Source organism: Molothrus aeneus, chromosome 1, assembly GCF_037042795.1.
Source record: "Molothrus aeneus isolate 106 chromosome 1, BPBGC_Maene_1.0, whole genome shotgun sequence".
NCBI classification, from domain to species: domain Eukaryota; kingdom Metazoa; phylum Chordata; class Aves; order Passeriformes; family Icteridae; genus Molothrus; species Molothrus aeneus.
In genome coordinates this window covers 28,634,012-28,656,872 of record NC_089646.1, presented here as the reverse complement: position 1 = coordinate 28,656,872, position 22,861 = coordinate 28,634,012, and the positions used below count along the sequence as shown (strand labels likewise).

Here is a 22,861-nt window from a genome sequence, read left to right as displayed (position 1 = left end):
AGTGGTCATGAAAAATTAATCTGTTGGTATCAGGAAGTACTTTTATTGGCCTCAGAATCACTGCATTTAAGTTGACACATCTGTACACTCCATAAATTGCAGTCAACAACTGTGGTCTGTTGATATTTTGTCTTGTTACCATCTGTTCTCCAGAAACCATCATTTTCCATCCTTGCTAAGAGTACATTAAATAACCCCTTAGGAAACATAATGTATTTGTCACTGAATCATTGATTTCATTTTTCACCTATGGATGTTCAGGGAAGAAGGAATGCCAGAGTAAAAAGTCTTTTTTTTCATTGTATTTTATTGCAGCTCAGATAAGAATATAGAAACACATTCAAAAAGTTCATTGTAATGCACTGAGATATTCCTTTTGGGATGTTTTTGAAAGGGACTCGTAAAAGTTCATCGCTTTTGTGCACTATTCTTTTATACTTTGTGGGAAGCTGATGAATGAAAAGCATATTATAGAATGATTACAACTCTATTAAAACATGACATTAATTATGACATGGGAAATGGCAGATCAATTAGTTGTAATTGTAATTGCAGGTATGCAATTTCTACTGCAGAATAGAGATAATGGAGATGTTTGAGATAATGGAAAAAGAAAAATGTCAACAGAGTAGAGTCTCTTCCTTATCCATCCACGCTTCTAGAAGTCACAGTGCATCATATTGGTTCAATCAGACATTTTCTGTCATGGATTTTTTTTTCCCATGTCTGACAGTCAGATGTATTTAGTACTTGATGGTAAATCTAGCAACCTTAGTCACAGATGTGCAGCCAGGGACATACAGAGCTTTGAGATTTTGCATAATTAATGAATATACTCCAAAAGGCTTCCTAGGACCTTTGTTTACAAGGCCTAATAGTGGGTATTCCTGTACAGTTAGCATTGCTAGAGTTCAGTAATGTATCCAGGTACTTAAACATAAAGGCCAAACTTGATGTAGCTTGTCTCTTCTGTGCTTTGTTTTTGAGCAGGACCTTCACAGGTTTAACCCTTCTTACATGATGTAGTGTATTTGCAAATATAGTAAGGTATGACTCTAGCTGTGTGTATATCAATTAATACTAAAAATCAAGTTTTAAAGCGACATCTTAAATTATTAAATCTTGTATTTGGTTTTGCCCAATTGTCCAATATTTGGTTTTGCCCAATTGAAAATAGTTATTTTGCAAAATTGAAACAGTTATTTTGGTTGAGAAATTTTTATAATCATGTCTTTGGAAACTGAAATTTTCTGTCTGAAAACTGTCACACAGTGGTAAGGGAGATGAATAGAGGAGGAACTGTTGCTTGCATGTACTACTTACTGATTGCCAGGAATTTTTCTGTTGAAATTTAGATAGATTCCATACTTCCTGAATGTGTTACAGGCATTAGCAGGGCTGTTCTCACAGTTTCATTTCAGGGTAGCCTTACAATTAATACGCTTGAATGGACTTTAGAAAATTTGGATTCTCTCCCTGTCACTTCCGAGACACTAGTCACATCACTTAAAGAATGAACTCTCCAGACAGAATTATTAGCCTCCATGTCTTTCTTTCTGAGTTGCTCATCCCTTTAATTCCTGAAGCCTCACAAGCAAATACTTTGTGTTTGCAAGTGAGAATGGATGGGGAACTGCCCCTCTGGTAAGAGAAATGAACGGAGGCCAAGAGACAAATCAGATACATAAACCTGTTTGTTTGGATACCCAATTAGAACTGGGTGATTTTTAAAATAACATTATGTACAACATATGTTCAAATCCTAGCTCCTAGGGACTTTCTTTGTGTTTCTAGATGAAGAATTATGGGAACATCAGATAAGGGTCTCAGTATAAGCAGTATAAAAATATGTAATACCAAAAATCTGGCAGAAGCAATGTGGCTACTTTGAAAAACCTTGTTGGAGCCAGAATGGCTTTACTGGGACTTAAAGTTGACCATTCAGCTGTATTATCTTTTCTTTTCTCAAAAACTTCTGCCTCAGTACATAGACAACTTCCATCCCCTGTAACAAATGAAGCAGGAGCTCCTCCTGCTAAGCTGTTTGCAGCATGGCTCTCCTTCCCACAAAGAGTTTTGACCTGTGCTTTCAAGACAAGAGTGATGGAGCAAAAGGCTGTATGATATTTGCAGCAAAGGAATTGTATAAAGTTTGTGCAGGAGGTTGTTAATTATGACATTTACTAACCTCCTAACTTTGCTCTCCGAAGGAATAGAATGTTGGTAGCGTTCTGCCATCCATGTTATAAATGTATTTACCTAATGATTGGAAACGGATTAAAATGCAAGAATTCTCTCAAATACCTGATGAGGTGTTTTTTGAAAAGCAAGTCAGTGGTTATTTAGGTGGAAAAAGACCCCTAGTAGCACATTCTTTCCTAGGTGTCAGCCAATGTATTCTTAAATTTGGGATTTTGCAGAATAGCGTAAGAGAAAGTGTTGAATTGAAATTTCAAGGGGGAAAAAATATTTCTTCGGGTTATATTTATTTGCAGGTTGATTCCTCCTCCCCCCACCTCCCTCCAATTTCTTTTTTAAACAGTTTGTTATTCTATTGTATTTCTGAAGGAAAAATTTAGATATTTGGAGATGCTAGTGTGAAGAGAAAAAGTCAATTGGAGGCAGTGCTGGTTTGCTTTTTACAGGATATTCTCTAGTACTGCATTAAATGCATTGACCAGTGCAGCATTTAAAGTGGCACAAGTCATGGTGCTTCCACTACTGTTTTTGATTATATTGGCTAATTTTTGTACCATGCTCTGAAAATATAAATTTCTGTGTGATTGCTAAGCATTATTACTTCTATTTTTTCCCCCTGGGAGATTATTTCACAGACAAATAGACTTCACTGTTAAGAAATATTTCTTGATCATAAGCCTAAATTTTCTCTTTGATTGGTTGCATTCCCTTGCTCATAGCTACATTTCATGGAAAACAATTTATTGGTATTAATGTACCACCTCTAAATCACTGTAGATGGATTGTGTGTGTGCTCTGTCAGTGTGACTCAAGATTTTGTATCTTGCTTCAAAAGTCTTCCAGCTGCTGCATCTTTTCCTCAAATTCTCTCCAAGTTTCCTTTTTTCTTTTGTTTTTTTCTTTTTTTTTAATCGGGCTGTTTTGAACACATTTTTATAAAATGGTTTGTGAAACAAAACTGACTCCATCCTTTTCCTGGGTATGGTGCTTAGCACACACATCTCGAAACTGCATCTCCTTATGGCCTTAAAGAAATTCTTATACACAAAAGTACAATTGTTCTCAATGAAAGTCCAGATGGCATAAATGCAGGAGGAGAGAAGGAACAGGGTTTGCTCTTGTGTTAGGAAGTTTAAGAACTCTCCCCACCTCAATTTTGGTTTTGCAGTTTTCCCTGTGGTTTAAAATATTTCATCCTTGTGTTTTGGGAACTTGTCTTTGCTGTGTTGCTTCAGTGAATGAGTATGAATTTTGTTCAATAGTTAAGCTGCACTGGACTTTGTACTTGCTTTTAAAAGACAAATCTGCTGTTGGACTGTGTGGTGGCAGAAAATAAGAGCATCTGACAGGGAAACTTGGGAAACCTGGACTTCAGAAGTTTGCTGTGAAGGGCAGAAATTTAACTTTTCACTTGCTGTCAATCTAGCTGATTTCCTCTATTCACTATTTCTGCCTGAAATAAATCTGTAGTTAGAAATGATTTCATTTTGCAATGTTACTTTTGTGAACAAAGGACAGCCTGATTACCAAGTTAATGTGAGTACATAGGCAGGAGACCATATATGTATTTTTGTTTTCAAGGCAGACAATACGATCTGAAAAATTGTCCTGCAGTCCCTGTTTTTCAAAGAAATGGATAAATATCCTCTAAATCTACAGTTACAGTAAGTGGCACTGGCTAATGATTTGATTTGAGGATTGAGAGCGCAGTCTGGATTTACTCTTTGTGCATTAAGGCAGGTCAAATGGACACAGGCTGCATTTTAAATCAGTAATGGAAGGCTGAAGCCTGCCTTAAACCAATCACATCAGCCTTGCTCAAGACCAATTGATCCCAAGAGACTGAGCCCTGTGAGCATAGCTTTTATATGAATGGACTCTGTGCAGCCTGAAGTTTCATTCATAAAATGGATGCTGAAGGGAAAAAAAAAAAAAAAAAGCCAACCCACACACACCAAACCCTGGAATGTCCATTTATGCGGAGCTGAAGGGTGTAGTGTTCCCTCAGCTGCTGCTTTTGCCAGTTGCCTTAAAGTAATGATTAATGCTTCTTGGCCCTGCCTGCCTGCAACCTGACACCATTTATGGCCTTGGTGTGTTTCTAATGTATAGTGAATGAGAAGGCTACATTCTCAAATCAGAAACATAAACAGGAACTGGTTGGTCTGAATTCCATTCAAATATGTCACTTCAGCCGTGCAGTGTTTGTCCAACTTCGATTTTACAGGCAGGGAATGGGGCGGGGGAGAAAAAGCAACACAGACATTTTTGCAGCAAGATTACCAACAAAAGGAGCGAGGAAGAGAGAAAATACTGCTGTCTTTTGTTGAATTCAAAGGAGAGCAATGTTTAAGACACATTTTACAGTTACTGAGGTTAATAAAAGCAAATACATGATTTTAAAGTATGCTCAAAAGATCAGCTCCATGTGGAATTTCAATTCAGAGCTGAATGTATGAGCCTTTGTTTTCCTGTTCTGCTGTACAAAAAGTTACACATCGCCTAGACAGGCTGTTGACATCTGGTCTCACAAAATGCATTGGATGTTGTCATAGATCTAAAAACCAAAGTTGTGGAAAGGAAGATGTTTGCTTAAGGTTTTTTCTGTATCTGTGTAATATTTCCACTTAGACATGAGCCGGTGAGGCCAAACATAATTCTCTGACAAGTTTTTGTGAAATGAGGTGTAAGAAATTAAACTTTAACAATTTTAATCAGCTATTTTTAGAAGGAAGCGTATGTGTATCTATGAGTGCACATTCTTGTAAGTTTGTTTTTTTTCCTAGATTGCTGGCACAAAGGCTGGTGACTGAGAAAATGCATAAAACCTTCATTCAGAATGTTTCTAAATTACATAAAGATTTGGGAAAAGATTGTCTGATTTTTAAATTGATTTTTAGAGAATTTTTATTTGTTTTCACCCATGTAATTTCAGTGCATTTCACCTACATTTTTTTTCATGCTGAATCTGCTACTGAAAAAAATAGTGCTAACTTTTGTATTGCCAGGACTTTACCAGTTTGTAGGTCTCTGTTCATTACATAGCTTGTGAGGGGATAAAGCTTTTAAAGGTGCTTGAACTAAAACTTGATCCACCAGCATTTGAGTGGTGGGTCAATTTCTCAAGCAATTCTTGTAATTAGTTCCAGTATTTTTACCTGAATATCTCCTTTTGGGGAGATATGAGTTTGAATATAAATGTGTTCTGCAGGTTTAAAAATCCGAAAGAATAATTTGTTACTTTTCCCTGCAAAACACAAATCATGCATTTTTCTTAGTGACTCCTGGTGCTACCTGAGTGATTTGTTGCGATCTTGTTTGAAGAACTGCCATTCTTACCTAAAAGGGTCCTTTTTTCTGGTGATTTCACTATTATCTTCACCCTTGAGCTGGTCAGAACTTTCTCAGTGATGTTGTAAACAGCTGCTTTTCACCAGGAGGCTGAATGTGTTTCAGTGGTGGATGAAGTGCTCCTTTGTAAACAGTTTGTCAGTGCTCTTGGAAATCCATGAACAGAAAAGTTATTTGCAGTGATATTGGGATGTTTTAAGTTTAATGCCAAAAGTATGATGTGTTCTAGTTTGAACATTTTATTTTTAAAAGGCTACTTTTGTCTCTGCACTTGGTAAAAATCTCTCCCAGTACACCAACCACCTGCTCATGTAGCAGAGAAGTGCTTGTACTGTGCAAGAGAAGCTCTGAAAGGCACCAAAAGAAGGGCTGGTGTGTTCACAGGGTCAGGCTGGCACATGGGAGTGACTCCAGGTTTGTCCCAGCTACCCAGAGGACTTGTGCATGTCCTGTACCCAGTAGTACAATGGGAGAGAATCTGCAGGTGCTGCATTTCTTGTCTCTGGGAAGGCAAAGTGGCACATTTAAGCCTATCTGTATAGACACACAAACTCTGAATTAATGAAATAGGGGCCAAAATTCAGATAATTACTTTTCAGACCAAAAGGACAATTTAGAAGGACATGGTATAAGCGAAAGTGCAAGGTTTGCAGTGAAGTCCCTTCAATGTTTTGGGGACCAGGTCCTTTTGAAACAGTTCCTTATGGAATCTGCTGTTAATATGCTATTACTTGGTAATAAATTGTAAGTGGAAAAGTGGGCAGGAAAATATTAAGAAGGTTACAGCCTTATTATCACTTGGTTTTAAACCTTTAGGGAAGTAGGCATGTTTCACTGTGAGTTGAGTATTTGGTGAATTTGGGTGACTTGTTAACAGGCTCCCTGACTAAGGCAGCTGCCTGCCAGTGCAGTGCAGTTTTCACCTGAGCTGCCACATGGAGGGTGAGGCCAGGCAGGCAGTTCCTTTCTCATCCCACCCTGTTTCAGGTGGCCTGTGCCTTCTAAGGCTCCATCTCCACATCTCCCCCTCTGCACGTGTACATGTGCAATGCCACTCCTCTGTATGGCACTGTGCTTTGTCACCAGCACATGGGCTGTGCCCTGGGCCTCCAGATCTTCAGCTGATGTCGATAAAGTGAGCTGAAAAGTAATTCAGAAAGAATTAAAAAAGGAGTTAGAGTGTAATAACATAACAACCTGCCCTTCAGTTAGAGAGGCTGTGTAAAGTCAGAAACAGGAACAGCTGAAAAATAAATCCTGGTTCAGGTTTCCAGTTCCTGATTTGCTCTGCTGCATTCAGAAGAAGACAGTCAGTCACTTCCTCCTATAAAATACAGAACAGAGTTTTGTCATTTCATCCCTTTGCCTGCAGGAGCTCCATCTTCCCTGTGTCTACTCTGCCTAGGGACACAGGCTGAAATTTTGGTTTTTTTTCTGTGCAGGGTGGGATTGTGGGAACAAAATCTCATCCTTATATCTGAAAACCAATCAGAAGAGAGGATTTAAAGATTCTTTACCTGCTCTGAGTTATACAGGGCTGAGACAACCGAACCCCTTAAATTCTGACATGATAATTAATAGGAACTACCTTACCAAGGGACCACTCGTGTCTTACCTGATAATGAAACTTAGAATCCATGCCTGCTAAGTTCAATAGCAGATTTTTCTTGTCCTGAGAAAGTCTGTTTGGGCTTTTTCTGCTTGGATGTATTTTGAAGGAGGCATAGCAGAGCTTATTTCCATTATTTTTCTCTGTGACAGTCCTGGATGAGAAGGCATTTTTGCAGTGTCTAGATTATGTGTACTGTTTGAAACAGCACCTATTGTGAAAAGAATGGTTTCATGGTCTAGGATATAAAACCATATTCATTGTTTTAAGATGATTGCTATGTTTCTGTTAATAAGAAGAGCAATTAAGAATGGCCCCTAAGTTTTCCAAAAGAATAATAAAAGATAAGCAATTTTGTTACATTTCCATATTTTTAGATAGCTTTTTGTTTTGTTGTTTTTATTTTCTTTTAAGGAGCTCTACTGTTCTTGAGCTGATGTAACCTTACAATGTGAATTACTTCATTAACAGTCTGAAATAAGCTTGTTGTGTGTCTAAATCCAGGCACATTTTTCTTCAAAGACCAAAACTTGTAAATAGATGATCAATCAGTCATCTCTTAGATCTTGCCCTGGAAGTATTTCATGCTTGCTTCTGTCTTATTTGTTGTCTTGAAACAATGGTTTAAGAAGAAGGAAACATATAATTGCTCTGTAATTTCTGCACTAAAATGTTTTCTTTTGAAGTAGCTCCGCTTAGCATGTAAAAATACTTCTGGGTCTTAGTCAAGCATTTAGTACAATTTAAAACTGCAATACTAAATTTCATTGGTTGGACTTTTTATTAGATAAGGTAGAAATGAAAGCAGCAGGCAATTTAATTAGCAGTAATTTTTCTGGGCAAGTCATTACTTTGATGAACTTCAGAGCAATGTTTATGGCTCCTAATTAACCATGTTAGTCATTTGATTGAATAATCACTTTGGAAATGTTTCTACAATTTGATTAGAGTCTGACCCACTCTGATAGTCATAAATTAACTGATAGCACTTTAGGATAACAAGACTCTAGTTGCTTTACGAGAAATAAACTCTTCGTTGCTGTATTTTTTTGGTCCTCTGTGGACTGTTTAAGCACAAGCTAACCAGAAGATTAAGTAATGTTGGTACAAACAATGCTTGCCTTAAAGAGACTCCAGATGTTAATTATAATTGACTTAGGAGCATGGGAGATGAAACCCCAACTTGGCTAAGAAGACAACTTTGTGGATGGATGCGTAATTCTTTATTCAGTATACTCTGCTCTATCACTTTGCAGGAGCGGAGTTCATGAGTCAAAAAGGGCTTTGCTGCCAATACTAGAGAAGCTTTACCTAAAATAGAAAATAGCATCTGTTTCAGTTCTACAGCTTCCTCTTTTTTACGTAGATTTTTCCATTCTCCTTAGAATTCAATCTACTTGCTAACATGAATGATTCCTTGCAGGTGAAGCACTGCTTGTAGCCTTGACTTCTAGCCTGCAGAGCTATACTTGACTGGGGTGATCACTGAGTCACCGATTCCTGTGGCTGCTCAGAATAGCTGCCTGAGACATTAGAGATTCTCTAGGCCTGAGGAGGCAGGCACCCAGTGTTTTATCAAGAGAGGAGGTAATGAAGAGTTTGGCACAGATGTGCAAGAGGGACCATGGACTGTTAGAGGAAACTTATTATTATTACTGCCCTGTGTTTCACTTGTTTGTGAAGTCAGTGTAAAACCTCATTTTCTTATCCTGCCAAATCTTTGATACTCATCACTAGTCAGTGAACAGTGAAATTTGGAATCACAGTCTGAAAGAGTCTGTAGGCGGTGTTGGAAAAATAATGTCTGCTCTTTCGACCTCTGTTTGCATCTCTTAAAGAGTTACAAGTTACTGGTAACAGATTGCATAGCTTAGGGTAGGAGTTCATCACAAGATCAAATAGACTTTGTTGAGCAAGACTTTTGATATCCAAAAAGTAGGTTAAACATGGTCTAGAAGGGCAAACATTTACGGTGTGTTTCTGTTTGCAAATCCCTGTGCACAGGATGTGACTACTTGGGGACAGTGCAAGACATGGGGAAGAAAAAGAAAGACGCTTAAAGAATACGTTTTTCATTAGTCCTATTTGGCTTTTCTCATTCTTCCTGCAGATTTGAGTAGAGGTGGAGAATAGCAAATAAATATCAGTATTATTTAGAATATGCACAGTATTTTTTTAAGGTGTCATTTTTGTTTTAAACACATAGAAGTGGAGAGTGATATAGATAGACCTAAATTTCTAGATAAAATGCTTAGCAACTGCAGAAAATTTCATTAACCCTTCAAGTCCTTAGTCAGAGTCTAAAAAGCATTATCCTACTCTAAATTTACTTTGACATTCCTTGTGTAAATGTAGTGTTTATAAGCGTGACTGGCAGTCTTTTCAGCACAATTGAGTAAAAACTTTGGGTTGAATTAGATACGAAGATAGATATACAAGCAGAGGGTTTAAAATATTCATGGTCACTGGCGTGGGTTTTTTGGTGAATGGTCCAAAGTGTAATTGCCATGGCAGTCAGCTTTTAGCAGAGTTGATTACAAGAGGTTTGGAGTTCAGGTGCCTGTGATAGGTGGGATCTGTGAGCCTCACTTCATGACTTTCTCCTTGGCCATGTGTGGTGTGTGCTGCTGTGAAATGCTGTGTGTTGACAGGTTCCCTCTCACTATAAGCTGCATCCTTTTCTGTTGCTGTTGTGCTTGCAGCTTGTCCCATTGATAACCTGCACACTTTTAATTCCTGACAGTCTTTTGACTTGCATTGTCATCTTCTACTTTCAGAAGTGCCTAGCTGCCATTCCATTTACATGAGGCAAGAAGGCTTCCTGGCTCACCCAAACAGAACAGAAGTTAAGTTTTCTATTATGTATTACTTTTGTATGAGAGAAATGTAAAAAAAATTAAAAGCCTGGGGGTACCTGGGGCTCACTAGTTTAATTCTGGTTCTGGGAAGACTTGCATCATCCTTCTTTCCCTTTTCAGTGTTGAGTTTCTAATGCACTGAATTTTTGTAGTTTCTTTTAGTGCCATGGGTTGATCAGGATAGAAGCAATTATATTATGAACTTAACTCATTCTGCTTTTCAAGGCCTCTAGCAGTTGAAAGGAGGACACACTTAAAAATTTGTCTGTTTCACCCATTCTGCTCAAGTGATATTTTCCAGGCTGTTAGCATGACAGGCTCAGTTAACTGTGTTAAGTAATCCATTTTATACTTCAAATTCAGTGAAGGTTTTGGGTTTTTCCTTTTGTTATTACTTTTGCAATGTTTTGATGTGATGCACTTTATGCCCAAATTGAGATGTACCAGAATTCCCAATGATTTCAGTAGGACAGAGCTTACATAATTGTCAAAATTAAGAATTCTGAGTAACAGAACTTTATATGTACTAGAAATAAGAAGTCCAACAGAACTAAGATGACTGTGAAAGAGAGGTTGTAGCCTTGACTGTTCTGTTTTAGTTTATCTGTCTTAGCAATATATTATTTTCTGCTTGTTTGTTTAGGGTTTATTTTTCTTCCAGTGGGCAAATTTCAGAAACATGAGGAATCTGGTTTTGAGATTGATGAGAATCCAGATAGACGTATGAATCAAAGTCTTCCAGGAAGACTTCATTTGCTAGTGTAAAGATAGAAGCAAAAAGATAACACATCTGGCTAAAATCTCATCTGCTTCTGGGTTGAAATAAAGACAGCAAAAAAGAGATAGTGTTTAAAAAGGAAGGTAAAACAGGAGATGGAAATTTCAAGTCTTGTTATATGAAATTATATGTAGTATAGAAGTTTGGTAAGGGAGGTGAGAGACATCAGGAAAATATAAACAAACTGCAGGGATAAGGGCAAAAGAGTTTTAGTTTTAATCATAGCACAGATAGGGGAAAACCCATCTTATCCATATTATGGTCTTATAAGGAGTTGGAGGTGGCAGAATTTTAATGAATGACGTAAAAAAGCAGTGATGTTAGCTAAATATTTGTTTTCTGTATTTGGAAATCAATCAACATCATTTTACAGAATAAAGGTCATGTCAAATCTGATTCTGTTCTTTGCTGAAAATAAAAGTTTGATTGATAAAGATGCTTGTATCGTATAGTTTGACTTTTTATGGCATTCAATTTGCCTCTGTGTTACATTCTGATTAAGAAGTTAGCACAAAGCAATATCAATAAAGTACTCATTAAATACATTAAGACCTGGCCAACTGACAGATCTAAAACAGGCTGTCAGCAGGCAATCATCTCTGAAAGGATTATAGTTCTGTAGGAATTGATATCAGGAGTGTTGCTATTCAATATTTTCAGTAAAGATATGGAACAAAGTTAATAGATAACTTTATGGCACAAAGATAGAGCAGTAAATAACGGGCAGAACAGGGCAGTCACAAAGCAGTTTGAATTGTTTGGTTATCTGGGCACATTAAACAAAATGTTTTTTTAATACATGAATGTAGATCAGGCCTGTGGAACAGGGAAAAAATATATTGGAAGAAAGGATTTTGAGGTGGGCCTCCTCCTCAGCTTCCCAGTGGGAAACCAGCCCAACCAAGCACTGTAACCTTAAGGCAAAAAGCCTTCTGCAATGCTTAGGCAGTCAAAAGGAGGGTCCAAGGGCAGCAGGAGAGGAGATGTTTTGTCTCACTCAGTAGCACTGGTGAAACTGATATCGATATGCAATACAGTTCTGGTTAGGCAAAACATGAGCATAATAGGAAATAGCAGGAATGTGTGCAGAATGGTGTGCTAGGAAGGCTGCTAGACAGTGTCTTTTAATGACAAAATAAAATTTTACAAAATCATCTTAATTGGAAGGAACATCAAGAGCAGCGTGTGAGGGTGACCTGCGTGGGTGTGAGGAGGAAATGCTGAGTGGTACTTCTTAGACTTGCAGGGAGAAGATCTGCAGGAACTGATGGTTAAATGTCAAAGCCATGCTAGTTCAAACAGGAAATGAGCAAACATTTTGTAATAATTCATAGAGAAATATGGGTGCTTTTTCATTTTAGCAGGTGGAGATTAACAGTCTTTTGGGAATGCATATGTTAATTAAACACCCTTGTACTTAGGCCAAAATGTTGGGATTGGGCGGTGTCTAAAGGATGTGGGATATTAATCTGATTCCTGTATAACTTAGTGTTCCCTCTGGCATTAAGCCTGCAATCTCTTTTTTTCTCCATGCATCTTTTATATAAATACCTCTCTCTTTTCAACTTACAGGCTGTATGTATGAAAAGGGACCTAGGCAGTTTTATGATGACACTTGTGTTGTTCCAGAGAAGTTTGACGGTATGTATGACACATCTCTTTTTCCTGTGCAGGGAGATGAAAAAGAGATGAGGGACTTTTCTCTGTTGCTGATCAAAAAAGCCCAGTAACGTTCCAATTTAGGATTCCTTAACACACCACTTGTGGTGCACCCAACCAAAGCTGACCTTTGTCTCTTGAAACCAAAGTCTCCTCTTCAAGAGGATGTCATTTGACTTTTGCCAGTGAAAGATGCTGAATCCAGACTCGTGGCAAAGGAGCTCAGTTTTGTACTGTTGAGAAGTCATAAGAGGATTTCCATTGCACTGATCATCATATATTGTTGCTTGAGATGTAATGAAAGCTGTACTTATAATTAACAAAACAGTGGAGAAAGCAGCAGCTTTGGTTTTACTGAGGATTAAGCCTCTTGTCTTGCTGTCTACAAAGTGATGAATAGTGAGAAGTGAGTATATAGGGCATTTATTGTGTTTATGCCAATGTATTTGCACTAGGTTGAATGTACTAGTGGCTTATTTTTCAGTGGGATTGATAACAAATCAATGACCTGTTCACAAAACTACCAATTACAGCAGAATTTTTAAAGAGGAATTCTGAGGTCAATTAAAATGAATGGTCCAAATTATCCTCAGTTACTCTGATGTAAAATCAGTTTCCTGGTGTAACTCAGTTGATTTCAGATTTATTTCATTAGAAGCAAAGTAGATGGACACTGTATTTCTTGCCAGTGACTCTGTTAGTCTGCAACTTTGGGAAGTAATTTAGAGACCAATTACTTAAATTTGCTAGAATGGCATTATATTAGTGGATGCATGCTAGTGTAGTGTTGTTAGTATAGCTTTTGTGTTAGTGTGTGTATGTCTGGCTTTATTTATTTCAGCAGGAAAGATTAGATATTTCCTGATAAACTTGTGAACAAATCTTTGACCACAGCTAAAAGTAGGGCTGTCGAATTGGTGTTTTTCTCCTACTTTATTTTGTTTGTTTTGTCCTGAGACTCACTTATGGATTACAAAACTATTGCATGTTTAGCAGCATTTGTTGTATTTGCTGAAAATCTGGAGACTCTGAAATGAAAGTAACCCAGAGAACTGCACATTCTTCAGAGTATCACATGTATTTTTATGTTGCTAAGAAATAGATAAAAGAGTTTTAAACTACATTAGACCTAACTGAAGGCTGCTCAATGCAGTATTGCATTGTCACTGCATTGACACAGTCACAGAGTGTTTTATTGAAAGTCTGCTTTATACTGTGGCTTTGTAATGTGAGCTTGTTTGGATTTTTTTAACATTTCTTTTTAAAGCACATTGTATCAGGTATTTTTTTTTGTTCCCCAAAAATGATTGTGGATCTGATCTAAGCACCAGTGTCAGATTTATATGTACATTTATGGGAATGGGATCAGATCCTGTACTACAAGAAGTTAAGAGTCATTAACAGTAGCATTTGTCTATGTCTTCCTTAAAAAACCTTTTGGTTAATTTGGGTATTATACAGGAAAGAGAATGAAAATTAAAAAAAAATACAAGTACACTAAAAGAATTAAATGTTAAGAAGTATTTTTGTGCCTGCACAGCAAGCAGTCTGCTGCTAGTTTCTATTACTGTCCATTGAGAGAACACCTTGTACTCTAGAAGATTGAACTCTTGATGCAAATAGGTGTGTTTATGCTTGCAGCATGATATTTTGAGGGAAAAATAGCAGATGTGTCATCATATTCTTGCCAGTAAAGGAAAAGTTGGATAAGCCCAGGACTAGCCATGATGTTTCAGAAGTAGATTCTCAGCTGCTTCATTTGAAATCAAAGATCAGCACAAGGAAAGAATTTGATCCTGTGTAATACTGTGCTTGCTATTTGCACATTGCACAGCTATCATTACAAGGGAAAAACCTGCCCTTGAAAAAAAAGGACTTTCAGGACTGGAACTTGAACCTCACATAAACCAAAAAGCCTTGTGCTGATTTATTTGTTTTCCACAGCTATTGAGTCAATTTTCTTTCCTGATTACAAAAGGAAGTGCTCCATTTTTAATATTATTATTCTGCCTTTCACTATGCAGAGCCATTCTGTAATGGCTGTCAGAGCATCCTAATGTTGTGGCTGAATTTAAATTCCTGACTTTCCTTATTAAACAGGTCACACTGTTGGAGGCTTTTGCTGTTCTGATAGTTGAAATGAGGAATTTACCAGTATATGTAGGATTGCAGTCATTGTGTGGAGAAAAAAATACTGTCTGCTTCAGCATCAGACCTTTCAGTTGTTGTTGTTTGTATGAGTTGTTCAGTATAAATATGATTTAAAAACAACTAAGACAGTATGGATGTAACAGGATGGTTTTCTCATTGGCAATTTGTGGAACAGCTAGTCGAATGTTACTGATATTTTTAAAAATGTTTTTCTAGACTTAAAATTTTAGAAAAATTAACTTGTTGCTTTTCAAAGAGAATACTAATTTAATATGTAGATATGAGTAAAAGTAATTTTGCTCATATGCAAGTCCAGTATGCCACAGAGGAACTCGTGTATCTGAAGGATTTACATGCCTATACATAAAGGACATGCTGTTTAAGTCCAAGTCAAATACTATGTCAAAATTTCCTTAGAAGCATTTGCATGCAAGAGAAGTTTCACTCAATAGGGTTTTGCACCTTTATGAAGCCTACATTACTTTACCAAAACTGGGGCCTGTGCAAAGTATAGTACACAAACACAGTTCTGCACATTTCAGAGCTGCTTCAAAAATAGTTAATGTGCTTTCAAAGAGAAGATATTACAAAATGGTTTGCAAGAGATTTGCATTTATCAGACCTACATGACTTAGTGAGACTTCCATACATCATGAATGAATTTAAATGCTTTTTAGTATATTAATATGTTATTGTAAGTCCCCAGCAAACAGGGGAATGTTGCATTTGAGGGTGGCTGATTCTTCCCTTTGTTTTGTTACCCCTAATGATTGCTTTGCCAACGTGTCTGACAAAGTGAGTGATGGTGTTCCAGGGCATTGCTCCTCTAACATTGCTGCTGTTGTGTGCAGGAGATGTCAAACAGGAGCCAGGCATGTACCGCGAGGGACCCACGTACCAGCGGCGAGGCTCGCTTCAGCTCTGGCAGTTCTTGGTAGCTCTTCTGGACGACCCATCAAACTCTCACTTCATAGCATGGACTGGCCGAGGCATGGAGTTCAAGCTGATTGAGCCAGAGGAGGTGAGTTAGACAGACAGCATGCCCTCACATCCACTGCCCCATCCTGCAAACTTAACTGTGCTGCTTTGGAATTAGGCCTTGTTTTCCTTCAGGATTTTGCTTCAGTAGTGCTTTAGAAGGGTGACAGAAAGGACTGGCAAGAGAAGTACTTCAGTTAGGACAGAGGTGTGGCTAAGCATAGATTTGACTCCTGGTCCCACAAAACAATAAAAATGTTGCAAGTACTAGAGTTAGTAAATAGTTCACATTAATTGTGGTGTCTGCATATTTCAGAATCACTTTATGGATGTAACTGTATCCCAAAATCCTTTGAAAACTTGTCCTTTATTAGTCTTTCAACACCAAATATTGGATTCATTAGATTGAATCATTAGATTGTTTAGTACAGGCTTAGATCCTAGGCTTGCAGACACTCATGCACATGCATGGCTCTTCTGTACCATGGGGTAGATAAAATTACTTATATTCATGAACATTTGCTGAAGCGTGTCTTAGTTCACTTGTGTGATAAACAGGAATAAATTGAATATTTTATTATGTAAACTGTTTTGGACTAGGTAGTGTTATGTAACCTAGCCTGCATTCTAAACTGTCATGGAAATTGTTGGAAGATCAGGTGTATGTGAATTTTGTTGTAAAATTTAAGTGGAGGATTTAATTAGGGTTGTCAAAAGGCAGTATCATTCTGCTTTACTTTTCTTGCCCCTTGAATATGGTTTTCTAATAGAGAGGACTACATCAAATTTTCTGACAGGATCCCCTCTGAGTTAGAGCTGAGTGGGAAGGCTTGGGGGTTTATGGCTGCTTCTGCATTCCACCAGCTATTTCTGCTGTTTGCCATCCATCTACTGGCATTAGGAGTCTGAAAGCTTTCTTGCATGTTACTTACATTGTCTGCTAATCCTGTGGAGAAGTTGGAGCAGCTGGGGATGGTCTCAGGACTGATGTCCCTTTCCTTCCTGACGTGGTCTAGCTGAGGAGCAGGTTGCTGCAAGGACCAGGTGCTGGCTCTTATTGTCTGAGCATCCCCTGCTCTAGTGATAGTCACCATGGCAGATCCTGGCATTGTGTATCTGAGGATTTGAACTCAGAATAGTTCTAGTCAATATGACCCTGAAACTTTGCGGGCAAGCCTGCAGCCTTAGCCGGCTACATGGATTCCTTAGTTGTGTAACCTGTCTAAGAACAGAGCAAAATCTTTGGAAAGTTTTTTGTTTGGTTTTGGTGAATGTTGCACATTATTTTTTCCCCCTACCCTAGTCTCATATTTTTACTCTCAGTTTTGTCTTGTCTTTGAGGTATGCCCAATTTTTTTAAAGATTGAAGCATTTTATTGAGAAATGGTTTCCAGCAGATGGTGCAAAAACTTTATAGATTTATTAGCTAAGGAAAGGAAAGTAACAAACCCCTGTTTTCCTTATTGTGTAATTCCCTGAAGAATTGGATATTCTAATTTAACTCAAACAGATCATCTGCATGTCTGGCTATGTAGAAGTTGCTTTTTGAGCAGCATTGCATCCAAGATCTGGAGGAGGCTTGAAGGTTGCCTCACTCTGTGTGTTCCTAGAAGTACAAAGGACTTTAAGTTGTTTTCTTAATCAATGTCATGAATCTGACAGAAACAGTCAATTAAAATAAGAATAGCCTATGGGAAGTTACACAATTCTGTTGGTTGCCTAGTATAAATTGAAGGGAAATCAAAGAGCTTGTTGGTTCTGCTGTGGCAAGCTAGGATGTCAGTGACATGACCTTTCCATCCATTCCTTATTGGAGGTTTACGCCCTCTTAGAGAGTGACAACAAAAATGAATATGTATCAGCTCCTGGAGTGCCATAGTTCATTCAGGAATTAAGTGACTGTGAACTGTGGAGCCTGAGAATTGGGCATAGGTCTATTTATGCAGGCTTGTGACAGGGACAACAACCTTCAGCAGGAAGGTAGGGTAGAAGAGTGGAATCCCTTCCGCAGAGCAGGACTAGGTAAATGCTGTGCAGTTCAGGGATGGGAACTGGACCTGACTGCTTGTTTAGGAGTCTCAAAATACCACAAATGTAACATATTCGTCACCATTACTTGTTGTTTATCTTTGTTGTGTAATTATTTATTTTGCAAGCCTGTTATGTTGGGGACATTTAGGACTCCGATTAATGCAGAAAAAAGCCTTGGAAGGGATAAAAAAGGAATGATGTGCTCATGTGTTACATAAATGAATAGGTGAATCAAAGTTAGACATCTGGGCCAAATCTGCAGCTGGAATAAATGTACGTGATTGGAGGTGTGTTTCAGTACAGCTGAAATGTAGCTGAAGTTAGCAGAACTGTGATAATTTACATAACCCTGAAAAGCTGCACCACTGAAAGGAAATAATGCTTTCAAAAGAAATTTTAGAAATTATAGTCCAGGTGGACACCAAAATCATAGATTTTTCTTAGTGCTGCGTGTTGCCATGGCTTGCATCAAAAAGCTCCAGACACCTATGGGAAGTTTCGCAGAGCAGTCTGCAGAGAAGCTGCTTGGCTACTCTGTCCTTTTTCCAGAGCTGTATGCATATGCACCTCTCAATCATTTTTATAAAATGTTCTTTAAAGAGTTCATCAGCTCTGCCTTTTTTTCCCTCAGGTGATATTACAGTCATTTTTACAGACAGTAATTGAAATGTCACCAATAGCCGATTAAATTTCAGGCAAGGAATAAGAAGTTAAGCTCTTTAAACAAAGGGTCGCTTTGTCCAAAACTATCTTTAGCAATAAAACAGGAAGCATAAAGTCAAGTAGAAAACATAAGTCAGAGCAGAAGGTATATTGTTCTCTATGGAATCGTTTCATGAGTTACTTGCAATTCACTTTTTATTGTTATTTTTAAGGGGAAATTATAGAGCTGAAACTATGAAATTTCTGTTCCATTCTTCATACCACCATATAGTTCTTCCAAGCGATTATTCTGCCTCCTTAGATAATTAATTTTTTTTACTGAAGTAATGTTTAGGGCTGGGAGTTGTCTTTTGACTTGTATCTCCTAATAATTGCAACACAGCTGTCATTCCAAGTACAGTCTGTATTAGTTCATGAACTAAGTATGTATGCATGTGATTTTAAAATAACTTACTTTTTTTCCTGACAGCAAGGAAAAGATAGACATGGTACAATTATCCATAGTATCAAACTGAAGAAAGGTTTTGTAAAAGTTTTCTGGTAGAACTTACTAAATGTTTTTTGTCCATCATCTCTTTATATGGCTTTATTTTTTCATTGGTTTTCTTTATTAAAAAGCAAAGAAAAACCCTAACCATCCACCACATTGTCCAATAAGTCTGTTACAAGTTTAATGATGATGCAGATGCAATTAAAATTCATAGCAGTACATGGGAAATTCAGGTCATAGCAACCTTTTCCTATTTGTTGCACCTGCAGGGTTTTCCCTCCTGCATCCCCAAATAAAGTATCTGATGATAAGATCTGCTTGTTAAATGCATGTAACAAATCATTGCTAATCCATTTTTGTGGCAGGTGGCACGTCGCTGGGGGATTCAGAAAAACAGGCCAGCTATGAACTATGATAAACTTAGCCGATCGCTTCGCTATTATTATGAAAAGGGAATCATGCAAAAGGTGAGTAGCTAATTTTGTATTACATTTCACCAGAGTCTTGCATGTTAATCCATAGGTCAGTTTACAAGGAGTTCTTGTAATTGCATGGTTAAGGTAGCTTTTTTCGTCTGTTTTGGCAAACACTAAGCTTTTGAACCTACTATGTACAGCATATGCATTAAGATTTTTTTTTCTATGTAAAAAACATCTGTGGTTTCAGTTCACACAATGCATTTCATGATTATAAGGAAAGAAGTAACATTCAAAAATATCCAAAAGAGCTTCCTGGCAGCTGGAAAAGGCAAATGGTAGAGTACAGTATGATTAATGTTTTGCAGATCTAAATTATCTGCCCAGTGCTTGGGTACTTTAGTAAGTGCAAGATAGGGGAGAATAATTATGCCTATTAACATACGAAGTACTTTAATATTTTTACCAGTAGTGTTGTAGTAATAGTGGTTTTGAATGGATTTTAATATTTATAATAGACTGAATTAAGAGAAATGTATAACAATAATTTATCTATTATGGGCTAGTCTTGCTGACAGTATTCAAGCCATCCTCCTACTGTGGCCTGCTGATTTTTAAATCTTGCTGTGCAGTACCATGTAGATTGACTGAGAAATCAATTGGAGAGGCCAGTCTGCTGTATCTACAAAACTGCCAGGTGTGATCAAAGATCATAATAAACACCTTGGACTGCAAAACTTATTCCATGTCTTTTCATATTGGTCTTGTGACCAGTGATGATGAACATGTTTAAACTTGTCATATGCCAATTCCATGAATGGAAACAGTGCTCTTAGCTCAGGTTACCGGGCAACGTTTCTGGTAGGTTTTGTGAAGTCTGAAAAGTTCTCTTTCTTAGATTATAGGATTGTTGTAGTGCACTCCTTTTTCACTACCAGTTGTCAACTGGGACAACAATCTGGGCTAGTATTGGCTTACAGTTCTTCAGTAGCTCAGCACCTCATTTATTTTTTTGTGTCATGTAACAGTGCACAGAGTCTTTGTAAAGTGGATTTGAGACTAGGTCTGATCAGAGAGAACCAGAAGTGTTTGGTTTTGCTGACTGGTGCTTCAGGCAGAGGAGTTCCTTGTTGCAGGTTACAGCTCAGCAGCATAGGCAACTGTGCTGCCAGCACACTTCAAAGGCAGCAGAGGCAAAAAAAAGTAGCAGAGTGAAGCAAGTTGAAAAGGTGGGGATAGAAATACCAGAAGGCTGATAATGCTGCCCCAACCCACACATCCATTTAATGTGTATAGCTTACAAGTGCTTTGGACAGCTAGCTTGCTACATCCTAAACTACTACTTTATTATCTACAAGAATGGGTTTAACACATGTTTTGAAAGCTAGCTTGTATGCTTATTTTTCTGACATAGCAATGTTTTGTATTTTTCCTGGGATCACTCTGTCTGGCCAGTTCGTGTATGTTAAAAACTAATGGGCGTAGTAGATGCAAAGCAGGTTTCTTTATGGCAAAGTTTGTATGCATATTTTCCCTCCCTTTTTTTTAAATCAACAATGATAGCAGGTTATGCAAAAGCCTGATTTCTGAGTGCAACTTCTAGTCTATCAAACTTGCTGACATTAATTTGATTTTTAAAATTCTGCTGCAGATACAGTCCACACCAAATTCTATTTGTAGAATAAATAAGCTGAAAGTTTAAGGAGGTGCTTCAAACTATTTTGCACCCATAGGAAGAGAGTTGTTAAGTTTGCAACACTTTTTCTCTCTTCACTAACTCACTTCATTGCTATGGTAGCTGGAGTTGCAAGAAGCAGACAATATGATTTTATTTTAAAATCATTTTAATAAATTGTGAGCATGCAATCTAATGCATATTTTTAAGCACAATTTTTAAAATAAGCTACTTGAGAAGACACTATATTGACTTTTGTTTGTTGCTTGTAATAAGACAGCAATTTTATGTTGTTTTTATCATTCTCTAGCTTTTAGGAAATTGAAGCCTAGACATTTAAAGCTGTTTCTGATTAAGGGAAAACTTTAGGATCTTTGGACAAATTGCCCCTCCATAAGCAAATCCAAATGTCCCAGCTTTGCATGAGCAATTGCTAAGTACATATTAGCCTACGCATTTGCTTACACTGTCCCTGTACAATCAGCAGGCACTATAACTAAAGTGCTTTTATACGTAAGCATGAATCAATCTGTGTAAAGTGAAATCCAGATCTCTGCAGTGCAATGTGATTCTTTTTTCCACTTCGCACACAGAGTGTGTAATTTTATTTTGCCACTGTAGTGACAATTTGTTTACATTTTCCAATAAGAACAGTTCCATTTGTGGTTAAGTATAGGAAGCGGTTGCAAACAAATATTTAGAAGCAGAATACTTAGTTCATCTTCCAACAGGATGTCATGAGTGGCAAAATCAAGAGCATTCTGCACAGTCTGCTTTGGCAGGTCCCACTTGTCTTTGCTAGGTTGTTACCTCACCAGTTCTGCTGTCTCGTTATTAATTGTGTAACAAAGGTGAGTTCTTTGCAAGACTGTTGAACTTGGAGCTGTGAAACACAGGGCCTTACACTGCACCTTTTTTTCCCCTTCTGTTGTCCTAAGGTGGCTGGAGAAAGATACGTCTACAAGTTTGTTTGTGACCCTGAAGCGCTTTTCTCCATGGCTTTTCCCGACAACCAGCGCCCCTTGCTGAAGACTGACATGGAGCGCCACATCAATGAGGAGGACACTGTGCCTCTGTCCCACTTCGACGAGAGCATGGTCTACATGCAGGACGGGGGCTGCTGCAACACCCACCCCTACAACGAAGGCTATGTCTATTAACAACAGTGACACTGAAGGGGTGTTTCCCCCTCCCTTAAGCTTCTCCTCTTTCCCAAGACCCAGAGGAAAGCTGAATCGACTTCAGTTTGTTTTTTAAATAGTACACTAAAAAGGGGCTTTTCCTGTTGCATTACTCCTATGGTCTGCCATGGACAGCGCACTTTATTTGAAAGGGGAGGGTTGGAACCTAAATGTTATTCTGTGTAAAAGGAGGAAAAGGGTGGGTTTGCTTTTTACTTAAGTTTGGGAAGGGAACATACAGGTTTTAAGTACAAAAAAAGCTATATCATGTCTGTTTTGTTTCATATCGGCATAAGATATTGTACATTTTCTCTGGGTATCCGTAGTACAGTTAATTCTCATTGTGCAAAATAACCACTTTTGATGATGATATCAGCACAGCATGCCTAGGGCATTTGTTTCTTGCCATTCCTAATTGTCTTTCTGTAGTAATAAAAGAGAAGCAAAGCATATACCACAGCATTTAATTTTGAAGTTTCCAGTGGCAGAACTTGTACCTTGCCTTTGTGAACAACCAGATAGTTTTGCTATTTTTTTCCTTTCTTTTTCTTTCTTTTTCTGTTTTTTTCTTTTTTTTTTTTTTTTGTGTATGACTTAAAAAAAAATCCTATTTAATGACAGACTGGCCATAAGTACAGTGACCAAGCAGTGAAATCCCTGACTTCAGACTGCAAGCTGCATGCTGTATCTGGTGCCACATTGCTATACCTATATGGCCCATGCTATGGCGCTGATTTTCAAAATCCATTTGAGGGTAGTAATTACATGGAGTAGGCTTTCTGGTGATCATGTCAGCATTAAATACAGGATCATGATCAGGAG

The 22,861-nt window shown here is 37.8% G+C and overlaps 1 protein-coding gene across 3 annotated transcripts in view; it reads left to right on the top strand.

The window, feature by feature from the left end:
- ETV1 (ETS variant transcription factor 1) overlaps positions 1-22,493 on the top strand; it is a 64,716-nt gene extending 42,223 nt beyond the window's left edge. For all 3 annotated transcript variants that reach the window (XM_066564963.1, XM_066564888.1, XM_066565034.1), the window contains 5 exons: positions 9,937-10,005; positions 12,368-12,436; positions 15,457-15,626; positions 19,133-19,234; positions 21,797-22,493. In XM_066564963.1, coding sequence (XP_066421060.1) covers positions 9,937-10,005; positions 12,368-12,436; positions 15,457-15,626; positions 19,133-19,234; positions 21,797-22,018 — 632 coding nt within the window. In that variant the 3' untranslated portion in view covers positions 22,019-22,493. The remainder of the gene's footprint in view (positions 1-9,936; positions 10,006-12,367; positions 12,437-15,456; positions 15,627-19,132; positions 19,235-21,796) is intronic.
- The last annotated feature ends 368 nt before the right edge of the window (positions 22,494-22,861 follow it).